At 40.8% G+C, this 19,364-nt stretch overlaps 1 protein-coding gene across 2 annotated transcripts in view; it reads left to right on the top strand.

The window, feature by feature from the left end:
* The window catches only part of Rbms3 (RNA binding motif single stranded interacting protein 3), a 675,207-nt gene that overhangs the window by 539,505 nt on the left and 116,338 nt on the right, over positions 1–19,364 (top strand). For both annotated transcript variants that reach the window (XM_038323829.1, XM_038323830.1), the window contains exon 7: positions 9,301–9,407. In XM_038323829.1, coding sequence (XP_038179757.1) covers positions 9,301–9,407 — 107 coding nt within the window. The remainder of the gene's footprint in view (positions 1–9,300; positions 9,408–19,364) is intronic.

Below are 19,364 nucleotides of genomic sequence, written 5' to 3'. Positions count from 1 at the left end.
CATGTGTCATGCGTTCCCCAATAGCTAGAAAATCATGCAAGGCTTACTGTACTCCATGAACTGTTCACCTCTGGACAATGATCAACTCCAACTGGCTATCTAGAACTCAAGGAACATATTCTGTATATGAACCCACCCATCTTCTAAAAATTAAGATTTGTTCTTTATTATTTTTATTTATATGTTTGTGTCTTAGTTAGGGTTTCTATTGATGTAGAGAGACACCATGACCACGGCAATACTTATGAAGGAAAACATTTAATTGGGGTGGCTCAATTACAGTTCAGAGGTTTAGTCCATTATCATCATGACGTGAAGCAAGGCAGCATGAATGACAGATGTGGTGCTGGAAAAGGAGCTGAGAATTTTTACATCTTGACTCACAGACACCAGGAAGTGGTCTGAGATACTGGGCATATATGACACCTCCAAGCCCGCCTCCACAGTGTCTCACTTCCTCCAACAAAGCCACACCTCCTAGTAGTGCCATTCCCTTTAGGAGCCATTTTCTTTCAAACCACCACAATATGCTTGCATCTCTGTGCGTGCCATGTGTTTTCAGGTTCCTATGGAGGCCAGAAGAAGGCATCAGATCCCCTGGAACTGGAGTTACAAGCAGTTGTGAGCCATTCTACGGGGGTGCTGGGAACTGAACATATGCCCTGAACCAAGAGGAAGAAACGTTCTTAACCACTGAGCCATCTCTCCAGGCCCATTTTTTTAAAATAACACATTTAAAGTTTCATTTTAAGATATAATTTTAAAAATCAACTTATTAATTATTTTGGCCAAGGCTGTTGATAGATAAAAACTCAATATTTCAACTTTACAATATTAATTGGCATAAATGCCATTTTCAGTGGCCTTGGCCTAATCCCTTGTGAAGAGCTACAGTAGAGTCATTCAAGAATATTGCCCCAATAGAGACTTTAAAATTCAAACACTTTTCAATTGAAAACTAAAAATGCCTTGCCCTGTGACTTCTAAACTTTCACTCTGTGCTCACATTGTTCTTCCAAGGTTATTTTTTATTTCAACGAACAAAAAAATCAAAACCTCAAAAGGAATTTAAAAACCAGAATCTTGTGGCCTCTATCTATTTAATCCTTCGCAAAATGGGTGTTTGGAGTGCTTCTGTAATTAAAAAAAATTATTTTACAGTTGTTTTGTTTGTGTGTATGTGTACCATGTGCATGCAGTACTAGTAAACGCCAGAAGAGGGCAGATATATGGAACTGGAGTTAGGGATGATTGTGAGCTGCTCTCGGGTGCTGGGAATCAAACCCAGGTCCTCTGGAAAAGCAGTCAGTTCTGTTAACCACTGAACAATCTCTTTAGCCCCATATGTCTGTATTTTTTAATACTAGTAGATAAGAGTTTCCAGAGTTAATTAATCAATCATTCAAGGCCCTTTCTTTTACTATAAGTATGATATTCTAAGTCTAGCTATTCCAAGATTTTACAGGAATTTCTTTAAAATTTATATGTGTGATCAAGCAGGGATATGTCTGAATACACACACACACACGTATATACACATATTATATACACACATATTTCTTGTGTGTATATCGTGTATTTATTATGTGTGCATGTGTTTTTGCATGTGGCTGAAGGCCATAAGTCAAACTTGAGATTGTTCATCAGGATATCACCCACCTGGTTTTTTATACAAAGTCTACCACTTTTCTGGAACTGACTGGTTTTTTAGGATGGGTTGGCAAGCTAGCAAGCTCTGAGGATCTACCTCCTCCTTCTCCCCAGTACTAGGGTTACATGGTGCATACCATGTCTGACTTCTTACATAAGTTATAAGGGTTGATCTCAAGTCCTCCTGTATGCATTGCCATCTCCCTAGCCCTTTAATGCATATTTCTTAACCAACCCCCTGTGTAAAGAAATGTACAATACATATAAAGATACTTAATATATTGAAATTAAATTAAATTATATAATTATAGATATTAACTTGTTTTAAAGAGATCAAACAAAAGCAGGAATTATTTCTCCAAACAGAGAAAGACTTCCTGAAACATGTCTATAGAATAATATTTTAATGTGAGACCTAGAGAAGGCAATCCCCAGTGCAACCTGAAACCTGTTGCTATATGAACAGTTAGACACTCTAGCTAACAGAAGGAGGTATCTTTGACAGTTTTGCATTTATAATAGAACGCTTTGCAACTAAGCGATGATAAAGTTAACAATAACTAGAAATAAAACCACAGAGAGTTCCCAGTGCAACCTCATGAGACATGAATGGTGAAATACCCTGCACAGAGTGAGATGCTTCTTTGGGCAGGTTTACAGTTCTGAAAGAACCCTTGCACTTCAGCAGCCGAAGAATGATAAAGTTAGTAACAGCTAGCAACAGAAGCAAAGGAAGCTGCTGAGAGTGCTCGGGTCAGCCCATCACAAGCCTACATACAGTAGCAACACAGTCTACATCAGGAAAGGGCTATTAACAGAAGCTTTGTGACATTAACAGGAAGCAGGATGGGGACAGAGGAGAGAAGGCAGTGAGAGTGTGTTGCTTTTCTAAACATGAGATATCCAAGAAGACAATTTGATTTGCTTGTGATATGCTGAGTCACTGATGATACGAACCGCAGCACACCAAGACAGACATCTGGACACAGAGGGAATCCCTGGGTATGGTCCAATGCCAGTTGCTATGGACATAGTGCACAAAGGTGTGGCTGAGGAAGGATATAAGTTAAGCGCTGTGATTCAGGACCTGTGGGAATGGACTTTACATCTCCAGACTGGGGCAGAGCACTTAACCATTACTATTTCCTTCGTGAAAGAATTATGATAGGGGACATTTGATTACCCCGGAAACTTGCCTTCATCAATGAGCATACTGGTCTGTGCAGAGAAGAGGAGCTTTGCAAAGGTTAACTGTTGCCAACATGAATGAAAAGCTTTGGTTATCATGAGCAAAAGAATGTCTCTTTCTTCTATAATGCTTCTAGGCTCAAAAGAAAGTTGTGTGAGGAGAAAGAAGTTTTGGAATATTATGAGTAAAAATCTTGTTCATTATCTTAATTATGGAGATTATCACATGGGCATAAATATATGTCAAACTTGGAAACCACATGCTGTGAACATGTGCAGTTTATCATCTGTCAGTTAACTCGATGACACGTTATTTTGTTTGTTTGTCATGTTTCTCTAAGATCAGTGGCCCAGCACGTTGGCTCAGTGGGGAAAGGTGATTGCTCTGATGCCTAAACACTGTGTTGAAAGCTTAGTACTCACATGGTAGAAGTGGGGAGCCCACTAATGCAAACTGTGCTCTGACTTTCACATGCATACTTCCACACATGCTTACAAGCCATAAATAAGTGAATCAGTAAATAATTGTGATAATTCTAAAAAGGAGTCAGAGCTGGTGGCTCTCATCTGTCATCACAGCACTCAAGAGAGGTAGACAAGAGATTTACCACGACTTTGAAGTCATGCTGGACAATCAAATAAGTTCTAGGCTAGCCTGGGCTATAGTAGGAGACTCCATTAAAAATATTTAGAAGAAAAAAACAGACAAATGCACTATAGAAATAAAACTATGTGTGTTACATTTGCACACATTAGTTTAGCTGCTGGAAAGTATTTCACCTAACAGGAATACTGAGGTGACACTCCTTATCATAGGAAACATGGCCAATTTCTTGGAGCAGAAAATGAAAGCTGCTTCTAGATTTGTGCACCTGAGTGAGAAATTTGTACTTGTGTCAATGAGACGATCCCATGTGAGCCCGGCATCTCGTGTAATGGATGGATGGAGCAAGCCCTCTGAAGAGGATTGCTTTTACTTGGCATACGCAGTTTGCAAATCTCTCAGGAAATATTCTCACTCATCAGATAATGGGATTAGTGATTGGTTGCATTTAGCTCTTAGCTTGGTCGTCTGGAGTGATTCACCCTCAGTTATAATCAAGGCAGAAGTTTCTGTAGCTACAACAGCCATTCTTTCCCTTGCGGGATTCGTGTAGTTTCCTCAAAGCCACTCAGTCAGATGGTCAGTGGATCAGACGATGAGGAAACATGTGGATCCCATGATCTATATAGGATGCTTTCTCTAGGGATGTAATTTTCAAAGGATGCTCTCAGACCTCCAGTACATGTCTAAAATTGCTTCTTATTATGAATCCCACACATCTTCATTTATAAATTAACCATAGTGTCTTTGTCACTTTCCTAGTGTAATGGTGAAGAACCATGACCACAACAAATTCTAGAAGACTTTATTTAGACTTATGATTCTGAAAGGATAAGTTTCTGCCATGGCAGAGAGCCATGACAGCAAGTGGCAGGAAGCTGGGAGCTCTTATTTTCCAACACAAGCAGGAAGCAGGAGGAGCATGCACACTGGCAATGGCATGAGTCTGTAACCCCCAAAGTTCACCTCCTTACTCCAACCAGGCAACATCACCCTGTATCTTGCCCACAAACAGCACCACCCACTGAAGACCAAGTGTTCAAACATCTGAGCCTATGGGGGACATTCTCATTTAAACCACAGTAAATAGTGAGATATTAACAGCAATCACAAAGAAAATGGGAAAAGGGTGTTACATTATACTTTCATAAAACTGGTGTGAATGTGATCGCTCCATCACACTGAAAACCTCATAGTGTGTTGGGACTAATGAGTCCTGGCCTTCAGCTGCTCTTCCCTGCTAGAACCTTCTAATTGAAGTTACTAGAAGCTGTGCCTAGCTTAGAGGATCAGAGGATGGGATTTTCAGCTGTTGACCATTGACTGCAGTGTATTTAAGCCTCCATAGTGCTAATAAAGGGGGGCTTTTGGTACCAGTGTTGGAAGGTCTACGTGTCAGTCTGTCTCTGCGTGTGTATTCTCAACCTCCAGCCCCTTTCCCGAAGCTCGCAAACTGCGGTCTAGCGCATAGAGCACAGGCCGGGGCCACGGTGTGTGGCCATAGTGTGCTCCCCTTTCTACTTCATATAAAATGTGAAATGGTACTGTTGTGCGAGAGACTATCATGGAATCAAAACACACATATGCAAACATTTACTCACCCAGAAAGGAAACCCATGAAAGACCAAAGTGACAGCTGTAACAACTGCACCAACTTGGTGAACCAGTGAATACATATTTGCTGGTATTTATTAACAGGAGTGTAAGTAAGGGGGTCACTTACATAAGCCTGGATGGCCAAAAACAAACGAACGAACGAATGATGTGAGAGGGTCTTCTGTTTGAGTTGATTTCATTGGTTAATAAAGAAACTGCTTGGCCCATTTGATTGGCCAACCCTTAGGTGGACAGAGTAGACAGAACAGAATGCTGGGAAGGGAAGTTAATAAATCACCATGCCTCTCCTCTCTGAGTCAGACGTGATGAAGCTCCGGCCCAAGATGGACGTACGCTAGAATCTTCCGGTAAGGCACCGCTTCGTGGTGCTACACAGATTATTAGATATGGGTTAATCAAGATGTGAGTAAGAGGCTGAAACTAATGGGCCAGGCAGTGTCTAAATGAATACAGTTGGTGTATTGTTATTTCAGTGCTTAAGCTAGCCGGGCAGCCGGGAGCCGGGCAGGAATGCAGGCTGCAGCCAGCTCATCACTACAAACGAACAAAGCAACTGCATTATGGAAAAGGCCAGTGGAACACAGGAGACTACTGGCAAAAGTTTCCCCTGCCATCTATAACTTGCAAGCAGTTGCAATAGGAAATGCTGGGTAAAGGACGACTCAGGTCCTGGGTGAGGTGGGGTGGAATAGTTGTGAGAGTTCATTAAGTTTTCAGATCATCACAATAAAGAACATGAGTTGATTGCTTCTGAGATTTTCCATTAATTAATTAGTTAGCTAATTACTTAAAGACAAGATCTCATGTACAAGGCAGGCCTCAAACATATGCAGCCAAGAATGATGTTGAATTTTTTATACACCTGTCTCCACCCTGCAGAGTGCTGGCATTACCAGCATGTGAACCATGAGCCATTTATCCAGGCCTAGGGACTGAACTCAGGGCTTTACACATGCAACACACAGACTAAACTGCTGAGCTAGAGCGACATGCCATTTATTCAAGATTTTTTTAACTACACCTGATCCCTAATAGATAAAACTGTGGAAAGTGGCATTGGGAAGAAGGGGAACCACCCTATGATGTTGTGTGTTCTACATAGGACAGGAACCCCATCTTACTTTCCATTGCTCTTCGTTAGTGTGAGCCATGTCTCTTTCTTTTCCTTCTGTTCTGAAAAATAGAAATCTGCAGCTAACTAAGAATAGACTTAGAGGGTTGATAAAAACATAGCTGTCCTTTAGAGATGAATGATTTTCAAATATTTATATGTAGACACATGTTCACAGAAAGCCTATTTGCAGATGCTGGCTTGCTTGTATTCCTTCCCCACTATTGATTTTTGAGACAATTAGAATAGTCTTCAAACTTGAAAATGCCCAGGGATACAATTAATATTTAGCTGAGTTCATGTTCTCAGATGGCAATGGAAGGGAGTGATTTATTTTTTGTTAATTATGAACTTTCAAAATAATAGTTGGTTTATTCCAACACATACACCAGCCAATTAACCTTCACAGCCTTCTTAGTGTATTCACCAAGTTTGCTGGGTCAATGTGACTTTCTCTTCAGACATGTAGGGATGTGGAGGCAGTCATCAGTTATCAACACAGAGCATTGCTTTGCTGGGTTTTGAGAGAGACATTTTGCAGTGCCACTGTTGGAAGAGACATTCTAATATATTTTAATTTTTATCGCATTATTCAAGAAAATGTACTTACTAAAAATGTACAAGACCCCTATAGTTATTGTAATTCATCAGATAAGATTCACACTACTACCACATCTACCAAATAGCAGAAAGGCTGAAGCTAGTGGAAACAAACAGGTTTACTTGGGTCAACCCTATGAAAATAAAGAATGCTTTCTATTTCAAATTCCTGCCTTCCAGATTTTAGTATTGATTCTGTAGGAGGAAACAGGATACAGGGAGACAGGGGCAGAAAGCCCTTCTCTGGGCAGGGTCTTAATCTTTAAGGGACTGCCTCCACCTCCTCCTCTTCTTGGATTTGGACCTGGGGTTCTTTGGGCAAGCTATGTTTTTTTCTCTTCAGAAAAATATGGTCCTTTTCCACATCAGTTCTCTGAGTGGAGGAGGACTTGGGGAAGACTCTTTTAGAAGCTAAATGCTTCCCAGTTTAGAGCTAAGAGAAAAAAGAGTCAAAAGCTGTCCCCTGGGAGCTTCCCTGACATACTTGGTGATAGATTATCAGATTTTTCACTTGGCATCCCAACAGTTGAACTCCCTGACTTCTCATTAGCTTTAACTGGGAAGCTGAAGGGGGAAAACCTGAGTGGAGGGTCCACTTCTGTGAAGTTATAGAGGATTAGTGAGAAAACAAAGCTAATTTGGCTGCTAGTCAGCTAAATATCTACATCTTTGGCAAGAAGCTCCCAGAATCTCTTTTCTATTTTACCACCTGAAGATGCTGGTTACTCAACCACAAGAGGAAGCGTTAATCTAATTAATATTTATCAATAAAAAAATCAGGAGTCAAATATTGGGGTAATAACCTAAAAGTTCAGAGAACAAGGAGCAGCTACCAGTTGTCCCTACCTCTTCAGTTCCTCTATCCAAAAGGGCTCTCTCTGCCTGCCTTCCCACTTCCTTTCTTTCTCTCTACAGTCCTCCAAACATCTATGGTCAGCTAGTGACTAGAACTTCCCTCTGACTCCAAGCAAGCTTTATTTGTTAGAAAACAATAAAAATACCACACAACATTTTCCCCTTTGTGTTGAAATAAAAATTAAGTACAATAACTATATAGAAATATATGCAGGCAGGAATTACATTAACAATGTCTATTACATTTGCATTTGACCGATTCAGGGAAAATACTCCATTATCTATCCTATCTTGCTGAGTTCAAAATGTCATCACTAATTCAGTTTCTACCCTAACTTGTAATATCAACCTAAAGCTTTCTTTTTATGTCTCTCAAACCTTCACTTTACACCTCTTTGGTGAGTTTCTTTCCTGATTTTGGTAACAAGGAAAACTGTAGTTATAAATATCTAGTCTTCAACTCCATCAGAGACCTGACAAGGATATATTACCTGAGTAAACAGGAAGTGCAGAAAAAATAATTTCTAAAACTAAGAAATGACAGAAACAGCTGGCTGCCTGGACAGTCAACCAAGATTCCTCTGTAATGTTGGGGCATCCATCCTCAGCCTACAATTCTAGAATATCTAGTATATAGGAAAATTTTGGTTGACTTTCTTTTTCTTTTTTCCTTTTTTATTGTTTTATTGAGGTATATATTTTTCATACTTCCCTCTCTTCCTCCCCACTCCCATTCTTCCTTCTCCCATGATTCCCATGCTTATAATTTATTCAGAGATCTTGTCTTTTTCTACTTCCCATGTTGATATATACATCCACGTATGTATCTCCTAGGGTCCTCTTTATTGTCTAGGTTCTCTGGGATTGTGAATTGCAGCCTTGTTTTTCTTTGCTTTATGTCTAAAAGCCACTTACGAGAAAATACATATTATATTTGTGTTTCTGAGTCTGGGTTACCTCACTCAGTATGGTGTTTTTTAGTTTCATCCATTTGCATGCAAATTTTAAGATGTCATTTTTCTGCTATGTAGTACTTCATTGTGTAAATGTACCACATCTTCTTTGTCCATTCTTCAGTTGAGGGCTATTTGGGTTGTTTCCAGGTCCTGGATATTACAAATAATGCTGCTATGAATGTAGTTGAGCACATGTCCTTGTGGTATGATTGAGCATCCTTTGGGTATATACCCAAATCATGACCCACCATGGTTGACAAGCCCTGGCTCCTAACAGAGTGCATTTCTGAGTTTTTAACTTTGTATTCAATCCCTTCTCCAAGCTGCTGCTCTGATTTCTAACAGTTTCTCTAGATTGAATTCTACAGTTTGCATAGTAAAAGTGCTGCTGCTTTGAGGGAGAGATAATCACACACAAGCACTGGGGATGCATGTGTTCCTCACTATGCTATGAGACTCACCACCTGGAGACAAGGGTGCATAAGACTTCAACCATCTATCCAGGAGTATATAGTACAATCTCTCGAGGTCTGCCAGCACTTTCCCGAGTCCCAGCGATGGCTAGAACACCAGGCAGTGGAGCTGAAAGAAAAAGGGCCAGAACCAAGATGTTACTTCAGAACACACTGATAACAAGGATCCACTGTGAGCCCAGCTGGGCGAGTTACTTACGTGCATGGAGCGCTTACTGATGTGGCTTTTCTTTCTTTTTCTTCCAGCGCCCAGTGAGCCTTTACTGTGCAAATTTGCTGATGGAGGACAGAAGAAGAGACAGAATCAGAGCAAGTACACCCAGAACGGGAGGCCATGGCCCAGAGAAGGAGAGGTGAGTCCTGAGACCAACTCAGAAACTGAGCAGCATTCCTTCCTTAGGAAGATACCAAAGCAGACATCGGGTGCTGTGAATAAAAAGAAGCACCTGCTCAGGGAGACAGGTGTCATGGGTGCCCATGTGTGTATACGATTCTTCAAGTGTGGTTTGAGGACAGCTGGTGTCCTGTTTTGTCACTCTCCATCTTATTCCCTTGAGACAGGGTCCCTCACAGACCCACAGCCAGCTGTCAGCCTGCAATTCCTAGAAGTCCTCTTGTGTCCATACACCTCCACCCCTGAGCGTGGGAATTACCAGCATATGTGGCTATGACCGGCATTTTACATGAGCGCTGTGGGTTCAAACTTGGGTCCTCATGGTTATACAGCAAGCACCCTTGCCCACTGATCCATCTCCCCGACCAGGCGCTTCATTTTAGCCATCCCTGTCTCCTCCCTATACTAACCGGCAGTGAGCGGCGGCTGTACACCTGCTAGTCTTTGGGAGTCGGTCCTCTTGGTTGTTTATTTTTCTAAAATCACAAGGAAAAGGCTCCTGGGCTTTTGTAGTATTTTTCATTCTTGAGAAAATGGGATGAAGTAGTTTGACCAAATAAATGACATTTTGTGCCAAAGCCTTAATTTCAATGTTGGGGGGAGGCTAGGACTTATATTCCAAGCATATGATTTGTCCATGTGTCATTTAAAAGGCATCATAATTATGTCCCTTCCTATACTCTGAACCCCAAGAGTCCTGTTCTAAGAAAGGAAGGAAGCTGGGAGATTTCTCAGCAAATGATTTTGTCATTTTCCGTTTTCTGAGGCTGTTTTGAGTGTATCTATAAGGGTCTATAAACTACCTCTTCAATTGCATAGCTGTAGTCAAGTACTATAGAATGTATATCATTATAGTAAGAAGTAAATAAAATAATCACTGAGCATCAGGAACCAATGGAAAGATGCAAGAGTGTTCATATTCTCCGGGTTAGAAAGGAAGTTGAGATTGTGTTTTAATGAGGTTGTGTGGGTTGGCCGATGTGTCCCAGGGATAGTTTAATGCATCAGCAGGCAGTCTGACAGCCCCCGCATCATTACATTTGGCCCGTACAAAGCATCTGTAGTCTACAAAGACTCATTTGACCTTAAAATGTGATTAGGTAAAATGCTTGCTAATTAGGGCTATCTTTGCACCAACCACATACTATAACCCCAAATTCCATGATTCTATAAGAAAACTTGACTCTGTAACAAACTTCATTTCCTACAGAAAGTATCGGTAATACTTTCTTCAGGCTACAAGGAGTAGTTATAGATAGCTCACATATTTTGGTATCAGTGCAAGAACAACAAAAACAAAACCAACACATACTCACCATAGAGAGAAATAGAAGTTGTCAATTCTGGAGCCAAATGTGAGTGAAGGTGGCCTGGAAACATGGATCCTAATTACCTCACTGCCCATGCCCCAATGGAACAACACCTTCCTGGGGCTTTAATCACCAAACAATTGAAGATGTAAATCATGGTGCTTTTCAATTACTCTGTAGGGAACATAATTAGGTCTTTCCTACATCTGAGATGCTATCTCATGGCATTCTTGAATATAGAGGCTCTGTTTATACATTCCCTAAAGATGTTGCCTGAATGAGAGGGCTAATAAAGTATCCAAGATACTTTGGCCTACCATATTCCGTATTTAAATCTTTGAAAGTTCTAGCCTTTGTACCATGGTTCTCTGGAAATTACGAAGATGACCACAGGCACAGTGGGGAGGAAACTGGCCATGCTCTGCCGCAGTTTGGCCACCCTGCAAATGAGATTATTTCTCTGTATTGATTTCTGTTCCCCGATTTCTTTTGCTTTTTATTCTTTTTATTTCTTTTTGTTCAGTTTCAAGACTGCAAGTTGTAGCTTTCTTCTAAGCCTTGTCTAATATGGGATGCGTTGGTTCAATCTCATGTTGCTGTAACAACATGCTTGGCAAAAAGAGACTTAAGAGAAAAGCTTCAATCTGGTCACATTTCAAGAATACGGTCCGTCATAGTGGGGAGGGAAGGCATGGCAACAGGATCATGAGGCAGCTGCTCACGTTGTGTCTGCAGTCTGGAAATAGAGATGAGAGAGGAAGGCTGGTGCTCAGCTCGCTTTTATGATAGGTCTGCCCGCCTCAGTTAGCCCAGCGGAGACCCTCTCTCACAACTGTGCCCAGAGATTTGACCACCCAAAGGTCACAGCCAAGGGCATATGTTTTGTGCCCATCGGAAGGAGTAGACCTGTGGCAGATGGAGCTTTTCTGGGCCCAGAGTCCTTTGGAATTTAAAGCCAGCACCTAATAACCCCTAGGCATCCTTCTCGTTCATAAATGTGAAATCTTTCTATTTCATAAATACATTTAAAAATATGTTATGTATATTAATTGTGCATAGTACTGTGTTAAATATGGATATTTTCAATTAAGTATATGTTCTACATCAAGTGCCCCATCCATGCCCCCTTTCCCTCACGATCACCTACCCACAAATGGGACTACTTAATGGATAAAGTGTCATGTGTCAGCATCAGGACCAGAGTCCGGATCCCTCGCACACATCTATAAGCTGGGTAGATGTGGTGCTGCCTATAACCCCAGTGCTGGAGAGGGAGAAAGTGAAGGGAGTCTGGCTTAGCCAGAGTAACAGAAGCATCAAATTCCAGGCTCAGTGTGAGATCCTGCCTCAGTAAATAAAAGAAGAAAGCTATCAAGGAACTCACCAGAAATTCACCTCTGGCCCTCTCTATGCACATATATGTACCCACACACATGAAAATGCATACATGCATACAACACACACAGATGCACACACAGAAAGACACATGCAAAGACGGAATGCAATTCCTATTTCGCTAAGGCATGGACTTTGAGAAAGGAAGCAAATAACAGCAACAACAAAATTCATAAGCCTGTATCTGTAACAGAGTACAGGAATAATCAAATTGAGTTAAAGTCCAGGAAAAGAGCATTAATGCTCACAACTAAATCTACATATCTTCAGGTCTTTGCACCATGGTTCTCTGTAAATTATGAAGACAACCACAGGCACAGTGGGGAGGAAACTGGCCATGCTCTGCCGCAGTTTGGCCACCCTGCAAATGAGATTATTTCTCTGTATTGATTTCGGTTCCCCAATTTCTTTTGAAATGTAGGAAAACTGAGAGGCTGGTAACATCAGGGAAAAGAAAATGTCCATTTCTCCCCACTCTTGAAAGTTAAGAAAAACTGATAAAGCGAAAAGGATTTCTGCTTGATATTACAAGCATTCCGGAGTTAAGCAAAACACAGAAATTGATAAGCTAATTAAAACTTCATAATTTCAAGCCTTTCTCTTTGGGGCAACATTTTGATAGTTAATTAGCACACACTGGTGAAATGCATTTATTTATAAAACTGTAAGACTAGGAGCTTTGCACATAGAAAAAGACACACATAATCAAGACTTTCAACTATATGCTAGTAGCCATGATTTTACCTAAATGAAAAGCACAGGGGGCATTTTAAGTTATTATCAGATCTTGCACGAGATGCCTAGAATGCTAAATAGTTAAGAGATTGGGGCACTTCAGTACATCATTGATCCGCAGTTCCTTCTTTATGTCATTTTAATTTAAGTTTTATTTACTCTTTTCATACAATGTATTTTGAGCATGTTTTCATCTCCCTCAATTCCTCCCAGATCATCCCCACTTCCCTCCCTACTCAACTTAATGTAAGCTTTATGCTTTCACAAACCTTGTTAGCGTTTAGCTCAGTAGAAGTCGGCTGGATTTGTCAGTCTGCTTCGACATCCAAACTGCAACTACACTCTCACTACTCTGCCTTAAATATATGGCGAAACTCGGATTCATCTAAAGGACACTCTGATGCCCTAGCAGACAGAGCAGGATGTGCTGTATTTGAGAAGCTTCCAGCTGGCCCGGGACTGACATTCAAACTCCTACAGTTGAGAAGGACTGTGGAGCCCCTTCAATAATCAAAATGAAACATACTTCTTGGTAAATGATCACAGCTGCTTCTCTTTGGGTGAAAATCGCTTCCTGGCCAGTTCAAGAGCGTCCTCCACAAACCTAACACAACCAAGAGAGAACTGGGTGTTGCCACTCATGGTAGGAGCTTCCCAGGACCAGCCTCTGGTGTTCATGTTCTGATGGGCCGGTGTTTATGCTATATTCATGCTAGCATGTTTTTTATGTCATTGTTAGTTAAAGAGTATTCTCCCTTTATCACTGCTCTGAGTGTCCCCATCCCTTGGGCATGTGCTGCCCAGAGTAGAGGCCATATTCTCATGGCTAGCTGCAAGGAGAACACTGCTCACCTTAATCTCGATGGTGCACCTCCAGTTGTCTGGAACCAGGAGTGCTTCAGACTAGTACAAGAGATGTCAGGAACATGAGGGTACACCCTAATGCTTACTCCCATGTTACCAAAGAATTCAGTTCTAGTGACTGCTGAGGCCAGGTTGGACACTGGAATCTATCCCAACTAGGAAAAATGGCTGGCTAGACAGAAAAGAAGTAGATGACAAGATCAAATTCCGCTTGATGGCAGCCTAGTACTTCAATGAAGATCATTACACACTGAAATATTAACTGCTACAACCACCACCTCACATGGGCACACACAGAGAGATACTTATGAAATACATGTATTTACAGCCTGGATTCAATTCTTTTGTAGAGATAATTAGACCAAATAAAAAAGATGGGTAAGGTTTCACTACTCTGTGAGAGACACTCAGGTTTTAAAAGTTCTCTATGTTTTATTGCTATGAATGACTTTTGGGTGTGTGTATTTATATTTAAATATAAATAAATGCTTATTTAAATTAAAAATGATACCCTCTCACTAGATATTTACACTTAACTTTGATATTAAATAATCCAGATAACATTCATTACTATTAATATTATTTCTTACTGACTCAAAACATTAATATTTTATGAGGTATTCCTAAGCTTGAGGTTAATGGAAGCAGCAAATACTCTCTGTAATGATCCTATTGGAGTTTACTTACAAAAAAACCCACATTTTGGTCACAGACACAAATAAGAGACATGATAGCTTATAAGAAGTAATTGAGGCATGTACTCAGAAGTTCAGCGAAAAAAAGTCATTTTTATTATAAAGGAAAACCAATAAAATGGTATTTCTTGTCTTTCTCATATCCATAATTCTCCGACAGAGTCAATTTAAAAGCAATCAACAAAGGAAGACAATATTTTCCCTCTAGTTGATGCTCGGAAGACACTGTTTCTGATTATGGCAATACTTAGAGAAATGATCTTCAGAGTTTGGGTACAAAAGTGAGCTGATGGTATTAATCCTGTTAATAATCAACTCTGCGACTCCTGGAAAAATGACATTATATTGAATAGAAAATCAAATTAAGTTTTGGGGAGATTCAGTGTAGTAATATTAAAGTTTAGAATCCCTAAACTATCTCCACTTGAAGAATAAATTTTCAGTAAAACTGGCTGGGGTTTTTTTCTTCTATTTTTGATATTACAATATAATTACATCATTTCCCTCTTCGTTTTCCTCCCTCCAAACTCTCCCATGTTCCCCTGCTTGTCTTCTTTAAATTCATGAATTCATGACATCTTTTTCATTAATTGTTATTATGTGTGTGTGTGTGTGTGTGTGTGTGTGTGATTCCTAACTATAACCTGCTCAGTCTGTATAATGTTACTGATATGTATGTTTTCAGAGCTGACCAGACCATTGGTACTGGAAAACCAACTGGTGTGTTCTTGGGAAGACATCTCCCACTCTGAGCATGCCTTAGTTGCCTGTGTTATTTGTATAGGATTGGACCCTGCCCCCTGACCTTTACCCCCCATTTCTGTCCATATTAGCATGTCTGTTGTCCTTATTGAGCTCCTATTTAGGCAGTCCTGTTGGTAAGACTATGGGTGCAGCTTCTGACATGCCTAGGTGACAGATCTCAGAGCCAACTCCCCAGTCCTCTGGCTCTCACAGTCTTTCTTCTTCCACTGTGACTTCAGCACATGAATTGCCCTGTAGATGTATCTATTGGGACTGGGCTCCACAACTCTGCACTTTGCCTGGTTATAATTTTCTGGAAATGTCTCTGTCTCTTGTAATGAGAGGTTTCCTTGATGAGAAGTGAGAACTGTACCTATCTATGGATATAAGGACAGTAATTCTGAATGTACTTAGGGATTAATTCATTTAGTAAAGTGGTGGTTTGAAGTTCTTCTCCAGGACCAATGACTTTACTAGTTCTGTGTGGTTGACTAGGTTTCAAGCACCAGGCATAGTTTCCCCCTTGTTGAGCAGGTCTTAAGTCCAGTTAGAGAGCTGTTGGTTACTATGCTACCTCTGCACACCTAGGGCTATCATACCCTGCTGGTCTTTGCTGTGGTTCATAGGATTGTTGGTTGCTCCTTCCTTTGGGAGCCTGCAGAGCACGATCTAGTAGCCTGAGAGCTCATCCTCAGGAAGGAGGCTTGCAAGTCAGTTTCAGTTCTGGACCCTGTATCTGAAGTGCATGTTGTCTTCAGCAATAGGGATTTACCTTCCATCTCTTGGGAGCAACTAAAGGTAATAGCAATACCCTGTAATGTTTAGGAGTCTTTTGACAACTTTGCCCAACAACTCAAAAGAAGGCTTCTCATGCCTGGTGTTGGAGTTTTTGTTAGGTGGTCTATAACTCTAAGAAGGAGCATTGACAGCCCAGATGAGAAAATTGCATTTGAATTACATATGTATATTGAAGCACAGACTTGAATGTATTGTAAGTTTTTATGTTTTAGGTATATAGCTAATAGTATGACTTTTCAGACTTCCATGAAAATATTTAAGTTCCATGCATTTTTACTAGCCCAAGATTTAGGCCTATGAATACAATGATTATAGATGAATAAACTTAACTACATATCTCTCTATCTCTCTATCTCTCTTTCTCTCTCTCTCTCTCTCTCACACACACACACATACACACATACACACACACAGAGCTTGAAGTTTTCAATTCATCATTGTCAGCTTTAAGCAAAGTGGTTTGTTATGACATGAAACCCTGTATTATTTTATTTGGATTTCATGGTGCTTGAGAATGTCCTTCGTGATGCAGTGCTATTACTCCATTTATTCAAAGCTAGTATTAACAAGATTTCTCTTCCTTCCCAGTACATGGAGGAAGATCTCCACAGGCTGTGTAGTGATCTGCATACTATTTTAGAATATAAGGCCAGGACAATTTTGATTAACTTAATTCCAAACACCCAGTCTCAGGACACTGAGTCATCACTCACTCCAAATCCATATATTATTGAGAAAAAAAGATATTCTTTTATATTTCACTGAAGGTCAGTAGCCATACCAATCACACAAGGCTACATCATTTATTCAGATTTATGATGAATCATTGTAGTTTGGCTGGTTTGTGTTTTTTTTCTGTTTGGAACAAAGGTGAATTCAGGCAAACCTGACAGCATGGTGATCATTTCAGCCCCATCTTTGGCACTGTCTTCCTCTGCTGTTATTCTTCAGCTCAGTGGGTACTACTTCACCACGTAGATGCAAGACGCAGACCCATGACTGTGTTAGTGCACATAGTCACGGCAAGAAACCATCCCAATGGTGTCTTCATGCTTGTTTACATAGTTCTCAGTAGGACATCTTTGCCTAAAAATGTCCTTTTAAAAGAAGGCCAGGCCTTGTGGTCCAGCCTCATCATCAAAGCGGCTGCAAGTACATAAGCACCAAGCCCAAGGGAAGCTTCCAAGTGAGACCCTGCCTCAGAATAAAGTGTAAAATCAGGCTGGGGATACAGATGAGTGATGGAGCACTGGCCTAGAAGGTACCAAACACTGGGCTCCATCCTCAGCTACAAGTCAAAACAGGAGTTGCTTCAAAGTTGGTCTCTGGATAGCCAGAACTTAAGAGCACTTGCTCTGTGTGCTTCTGTGCGTGTGTGTGTGTGTGTGTGTGTGTGTGTGTGTGTGTGTGTGTGTGTGTGTGTGTGCGTGCGTGTGGTGTATGTATGTATGTATGCATGTATACACACAAGCTTAAATGCAATGCAGGTACACAGAGAGGCTATGAGACGGGGTAAGATCCCTTGGAGCTGGAGTAATTGTGAGCTACCAAACATGGGTACTAGAAACAAAGCCTGGGTTCTCTGCAAGTGTAGCAAGAGTATTTAGTCTCAGATAAACAGTAACTCAAGGTCAGGCCAATATACATGAGACTGTCTCTGAGAGAAAAATAGAACACAATACACACAAATTGATTTACATTAAAAATAAATCAACAAATTGTCTATAGTTAGATCTATAAAACAGAGATCAAAGTAAGAAAACAAAGACCCAAACAGTAAGAAAAAACAACCAGAGCAGCGGTCACAAGTCATTGTCCACAGCTGTATTGTTCCCAGATGTTAACCATTTGTTTAGCAGAGCACATCATGAAGACATTGATTCATACTCATGTGCAAACCACAGTCTTTCCCACAGCTGGAAAGCTCCCTCCTACAGCTCCACATTGACCTCGTTAGTGGAGGCCTCTCTGGCCCAAGTGCTGAGGCGCCCATGGGGAACAGGGTTTGGAAACATCCTGAGCTCTCTGTGAAACCTTCATCCTTCTCTGAGGTGGGTGGAGTAATAACCCTTGCAAATGGTACAGACTGAAGAATATCGCCCTCTGTGGTGCTTTCTTCATAATTTCCCTGGCACTTTTAGGCTAAGAAAATAGGTTCTAGAGTTCAAATCTTAAGTTCCATGACTTCAGAGCTGAGACGAAGCTCCTGGCCTGCTCTCTGAGTCCGTCAGCACCATGCTTCTCTCCCATTGGAGTGTGTGTGTGTGTGTGTGTGTGTGTGTGTGTGTGTGTGTGTGTGTGTGCCTGGCTAGCTACAGTATCACACACTGTGGCTGTGTTGTAACTTGTTGATACCAACACAGCCCAGGTCTCTGAGAGCCAGCCAGTTCTACTCTGTGCATACGTATGCATGCGTGGGCATACATGAACACAAACAAAGGCACACACACACAAGCACACTAAATGCCTTTAAAATTAACATTTACGTTTTTAAATGATAGAAATAAAATCTGCTGTCAATATAATGCTATTGTAAACTTTTTACTTATGGTATTAAGCATACTGAAAACTAGAAATTAATACATTTTATGTTTGTCCCACATTACACTAAGGTTTTAGTAAAATTGCACTTCAAATCATAAATCATAACCTAACAGTGAAATAATACATGTTTGGAGGGGTTTTGGCCAATTCTTTTCCTTTGAAGGTCATATAATCATAAAAGTCACAAGCTGGCAGAGGGGAAGAGAACTCAGAGGAAAAAGCTGAAAGAAAAAAAAGAAAACTAAACAATTTCTGCAGACCATAAAAGACTGAGCACTGTTGAAAATGATAAATTGTACAACTCATATTTTAGAAGAGAATGGAAATGGATTATTAACTGACTTGTTCTGTATATAATAAGAAGGTATGATTAATATCTAAAGTCCTACTGGGTTGGGTGAGGTGGCTCAGCAAGCACAAGGGCTTTCTTCCAAGCTGGTGACACAACTTAGGTGCTCAGGACGCACTGGAGGGACAGAAGCAGGAAGATCAGAAGTTCAAAGTCATCCTTCGTGGTTCTCCTTCTTGGGGACCCTTGTTGGCTTGTCAGTGAAAGAGGAGGAACTCAAGGCTGGGAACAGACAGTGTTAGGATGACTGCAGATACCTTAGAGATAGCCCTCCAGGATATGACTTCAGTGAATCAGCTCAACTTTATTCTATATAGGAAAATATAGGATTGGAAAGCCTGGGGATAAATCTTAATTTGCATTAAACAGCGTGCTCCCATCATAAGGCTTCATATGTGGCAGCAGGGTCATATAGCAAAGCTCCTAGTACAAGTTATAGCTACCTTTACTGTACAGGCAACAAGGGGAAGGCTTCTAGAGGG

Source organism: Arvicola amphibius, chromosome 3 (genome assembly GCF_903992535.2).
Source record: "Arvicola amphibius chromosome 3, mArvAmp1.2, whole genome shotgun sequence".
NCBI classification, from domain to species: Eukaryota; Metazoa; Chordata; class Mammalia; order Rodentia; family Cricetidae; genus Arvicola; species Arvicola amphibius.
Note: the sequence above shows the minus strand (reverse complement) of the source record. Positions and strands in the feature narration are given on the sequence as shown.